Consider the following 4,786-nt stretch of genomic DNA (forward strand, 5'->3'; position numbering starts at 1 on the left):
TAAAAACTTTTCATAGACAGGTATCATAGTTAATACTGTCTATTTTTTTCTGTTAAGTAGGAATATGTGCAAGACATGTGAGAGCAATAAATAAACGTTACTCGTGCCCCAAACTCACTCGCATGTAAGGTTCACAAAATCATTTTCTTCATTTTCTTACAGACGACACACATGAAAAAACTTTATGAATGGAGCGTGTGATGGTAAAAGATGATTCACATGGAGAAGAGGACGATGATGGGTTGGGGTGGGTGAGGTTGGAGGAGGGATAAAGTTTAAGGGTGGATGAGGTTGTAGGGAGGGATAAAGTTTATTTATTTAGAACTTTATAAATGGAGTATGTGATAGTAAAAGACGATTCACATGGAGGAGAGGACGATGATGGTTGATGGTAAAAAGAGGGGATGACGCCCTTCTGAGTTCAGCTTAACGAGGGAAAGGAAAGAAAATAGATGGAAGTGGGAAGAAAGTAAAAGAAATTGGTGTTTTCAAGTTTCATTAAAGGAAGAAAATAGAAGGAAATGAAATCATTATTTTCCCTCCTAACTTTTCTTCCGATTTGAAACGATTTGGAAATAAAGAAAATAAATATTTAATTTTCCTTTCACTTCTCTCCAACTCAGAAACACAAACTACAAATTTCTTTTCATTTCTGTTCTTTGCTAAAACTCGGAAACTAGGTGCAAGAGAAATGATAGGATAGTGTGAGACTAGTCATGGAGGAGTTTGCTCTTTCCTAGTCCATGATCTCAAATAGAAAGGTTTGGAGGGTTAAGATCCAGGTATATGAGTAGACTAGCACTATTGTCAGGTGTGTGTTTTTTTTTTTTTTTTTTATTATTTTATATTTTTTATTTTTATTTATTTATGTATATACTTTCTCCTGTATACTTGTCTTCTATTTTATCTTTTTTTTTTCGGCTTATATTGCCCCACTGCCACTGCTTATCTCTTTAGTAGGTTCCAGAAGTTTTTTTTTAAATGATTTTTCTTTGTATCTATTTTATTGCTCACGTGGACTTACTCCCTCTTGTTGTTCTTTTTTTCCTCATTTACAGGTCATTGTCTGCTTATGATGGAGGTATTCTTTGCGACATAATCGCTCTTCTCCCTATAGAGAGACTTCGATTGTCGGCATCTACCTTCTCCATGTCCTATTATATTGGGATCCGGTGCATAGGGGTGTCAATCTTAGACATGACACAAAATAAAAGTGGGACAAAATCGAAATTCAAATACATGTTCGTGTTAAGGATAAAAAAAACAACGTCGCGTTCAAAAATTGACACAAAATTGACACGATTTAGCATGTGTTTGTCGTGTTATATATGATTATGTATGAATTAAAAAGACTAATAATTGTATTATGATATATTTGTTGTGTTTGATGTGTTTTAATCAACTTGTTTTCATTTTAATAAAAATAAACTCAACATTGTATCATGTCATATTCGTCTTACATAAAACAATATTGTATCATGTTAAACAAAAAAACACAACATGGTAGCTCAATTTGACATCCCTAACCTCAAGGCATGTGTTCTGACTTGATAACCATAAAAATTGTCTATGGAAACCAAGGAATCAAGGATCTAGGAAACCACATAGACCATTTATGAAGTTTTGTCTTTAACTAAAATGGTAAACAAATGCATTTCCTACACTAAATCATTTACTAAATTAAAAAAAAAAAATGGAAGGGTGTGGTCACAATCGAACTATAAAGATTGTACATGTTTCAAATTAACAAAACCAAGAATAACATGATATTTCAGTTACATAACCTTCTACAAACAACTCTCATGAATAAAGTTATAGTAAAAAAAAAAAAACAAAAAAACAAACCCTATGAGAATCTACCTACTCGAGTAACTATATATTTCCCTTTCTCTAAATCATATATCGTCTTCACATGAGGCTTCCTCCATTTCGACACAAAATACACAACAAACAACAAAACAACAACAAAAACCAAAAACCCTAAAAAAGTCAAAGACTCATTCCCAAATATTGACCTCATGGGGTCAAAATGGTCAACACCCATATCATTAAAACTTTGTAAAATGAACGCCCCCAAAGCCCAATCAAGTGGAATATCATTCACCTTATTAGCATATCCAATCCTGTTCAAATAAACATAAAAATCAAAACATCTCTACTTAATCCTTAATACACAAAGAACAATTTTATACAAGATACGATGCTTTTTGACTTTATTACATCATAACTTTTTACAAATTTGTACTTCTTTGTTTTTTCTTCCATTTCCCAATATATTATATAAAGTCGCTTTTTTCACATATTTTATTTATCCATACATCACTTTATCCAGACAGACAGTATCAGTATCAAACACAGTACCTACCTTGTATCATCCAAGGCGATTCCAAGGGAGTCATGAAGTAAAGCAACAATGTAAGCAGAAGAGAAGCAATAACGATGCAAGTCTTCTTCATGGAAACTCGGGTATTTGACTTTTAGATTTGACCAATCTTCTTCACAGAATTTTGGTCCAGCCACCATAAGTTCAGAAAGAAATGTTCTTGGGGACAACCCAAAAAACTATAAAATTTTAGAAAAAAGGTAAAAGTATTAGAATATATGAGAAAAAAGAGTTAAATGATTTAGTAAAAAAAAAGTCGAGTGAACCTTGGATGTATGGAAGAAATTTTCGGTTGCTAAAAACTTTCCTTCAAGTTTGGGTATAAATGTTGAACCAATGTAGCATTTTTCATATGCACATTTGTCTGCATTTGAAGACATGTTTTGGATTAAGATGAAGGGGTAAAATGGTAATTCAATGAAAGTAAGTTGCTTTTTCAATTTCAGCACACCTTTGTCTTTCTGCAAGAAAGATAAGGAAGCAATTCTACACTCTGAGAAGTTTCCAGATGCATGTAGATCGGATAATTGCTCATATTTTAACAAAGTAGGAGTGAGTTTCTCTTTCCTAGTCATCACATTGTGTTCATAGCCTTTTGGAGAACATGGATCAACTGGTTTCTTGCAATCAAAAGAGTTAGTAATACACCCAAAGTTTCAACTTTTTACCAAATTATGCAAAACCAATAACACATAAATTGTTGTAAGCATCACATAGAGCTCTACCTACCCAAGTTAGGACCTTTTGCAACAATAGACTCCTGAAGTAAGTCAAATGCAATATTCTGTAAAATTATTACACAGCTATTCAGCATCCCATATTTTTCCCATAGTTTTAAGTGTAGCATAAAACAATGTTTACCTGACCAAAATGAAGTAAGCTATGGCTGTAAAGTGTGTAACTGATCTTCCCAAATTTGACTGTTTGCAAAAATTCAGAAGGTATTGACTCTCTTGAGACAAATGTCACCTGAAAGTGATAAACATATACTGAAGATTCTCATTGTAATGGGAAAACATTTCAAAATCTGTTATTCAGAGAAAAGAAGAACAAATAGTCGATTACAAACCTGAGCAGAAGCACCACCGAGTTCTATTATCCCTGTTGTTTCTTCAGGATCGCCTCCAAGAGTTCCAAGAGCATAGTTAGCCACAACCCATGCATAAACTCCCTCATCCGGCCCTAAAACGACAACCCAAAGTTGACATTATCACCTCCAAGAGGATCAGAATCATTGATGACTAGCTCTATAAAGCTTTCATAATACCTGAAATAACTGAAGCCCAATCATCATTGAACTCAAATCCACAACGCCTTAGAACTTTCCTGCAAGACTCCAGAATCTGCTCCTGTACACCCAAATCCAGCATCCTTAAACCAGCCGTTGCCATCAATCTGACCTCCGTCTTTCCCCATTCCTTTTCTGGAACTCTCTTCCTCGCAAATGCCAACAACTCCAACAGTGACACACCAGCCGAATCTGGATCCTCTGCAAATGATGATAAACCCGGGGTAATCCGCATGGAACCCAAGCTGTTCTTACTACCAAAATCGAAAACCGGAGCCCCGTCTTCAATCACATACTCAAATACATGGATTCGACTCCCCGTGCTCCCTCCATCGATCACGATTCGATATCGGTTTTGTGTGGAGTGTCGTAAGTTAAGATACACATAACATGACAATACACAAACTAGGATTAAGAACCCGATGGCAAGGATTTTCGATTTCGAATGGTGATTTTGTTTGTGGTTTCTGGAAAAGAGATTTGTGGGTCGAAGGAACTGACTGGAGCGAAATTTGAGCTTTATCGAGTTATCCATCTTATTATGGTCTGTATTGAGATCAGAATGATTGACTGCTGCTACTGCCACACGAGCATTCGGCCTTCGCATTCACAAACAATTTATGAACCATATGGACATTGTTTGGAAATTAAACACTCGAGGTTTATGGTCCCAGTGTGTTTCTTGATTGAATTGGAGACGAGAGAGGGCTAATCGGCGACGGAATTTTGCCCTCTCTCTAGATCTTCTGGCTTGATTGGGGAAATGATGACGTCGATGATGATTCGACCTTATTTTGGTTTCAGTATTAGACCGGGTCTGAATTTCGATTTTGACATCGACCGGCTCTAGACCGGATTAGTTCATTTTTATAGCTTCCTGTTTTTAAACTATCAAAGTTTGCCAAAACCCCTAAAACCCTATTTGGTTGTGTGGTTGGAAGGAATAAAACCCTTAGAATCCTATTTGGTTGTGTGGTTGGAAGGAATCCAATGAAATTCTAAGGAAAATAATTCAAATTCCTTTGAATTTTTATATTTGGTTCAACTTCAAAGAGGAAATCCTAAATAAAATAAACATTTCTTCATAAGAGGGAAAGTACTTTCAAGTTGCAACA

General features: G+C 35.3%; 1 protein-coding gene across 1 annotated transcript; it reads right to left on the minus strand.

Annotated features, from left to right (window-relative positions):
* Nucleotides 1–1,704: 1,704 nt before the first annotated feature.
* On the minus strand, nucleotides 1,705–4,465 carry LOC145036445 (putative apyrase 6). The gene is made up of 8 exons (XM_078984887.1): nucleotides 3,651–4,465; nucleotides 3,453–3,565; nucleotides 3,245–3,352; nucleotides 3,113–3,167; nucleotides 2,835–2,996; nucleotides 2,650–2,747; nucleotides 2,366–2,562; nucleotides 1,705–2,123 (listed from the first exon to the last, which is right to left on the minus strand). Exons 1-8 carry the CDS (start codon nucleotides 4,276–4,278, stop codon nucleotides 1,847–1,849), a joined length of 1,638 nt encoding a protein of 545 aa, XP_078841013.1. The 5' UTR covers nucleotides 4,279–4,465; the 3' UTR covers nucleotides 1,705–1,846.
* Nucleotides 4,466–4,786: the final 321 nt, after the last annotated feature.

The sequence above is a fragment of the Lactuca saligna genome, chromosome 3 (genome assembly GCF_052625555.1).
Source record: "Lactuca saligna cultivar CGN05327 chromosome 3, ASM5262555v1, whole genome shotgun sequence".
NCBI classification, from domain to species: Eukaryota; Viridiplantae; Streptophyta; class Magnoliopsida; order Asterales; family Asteraceae; genus Lactuca; species Lactuca saligna.

Coding starts and splice junctions, on each gene's coding strand:
- LOC145036445 (XM_078984887.1), bottom strand. CDS start 4,278: ATGCGAAGGCCGAATGCTCGTGTGGCAGTAGCAGCAGTCAATCATTCT. Junction 2,748..2,834: donor TTTCTTGCAGAAAGACAAAG/GTGTGCTGAAAT, acceptor CTTCAAATGCAG/ACAAATGTGCATATGAAAAA. Junction 2,124..2,365: donor ATCGCCTTGGATGATACAAG/GTAGGTACTGTG, acceptor TTATTTGAACAG/GATTGGATATGCTAATAAGG.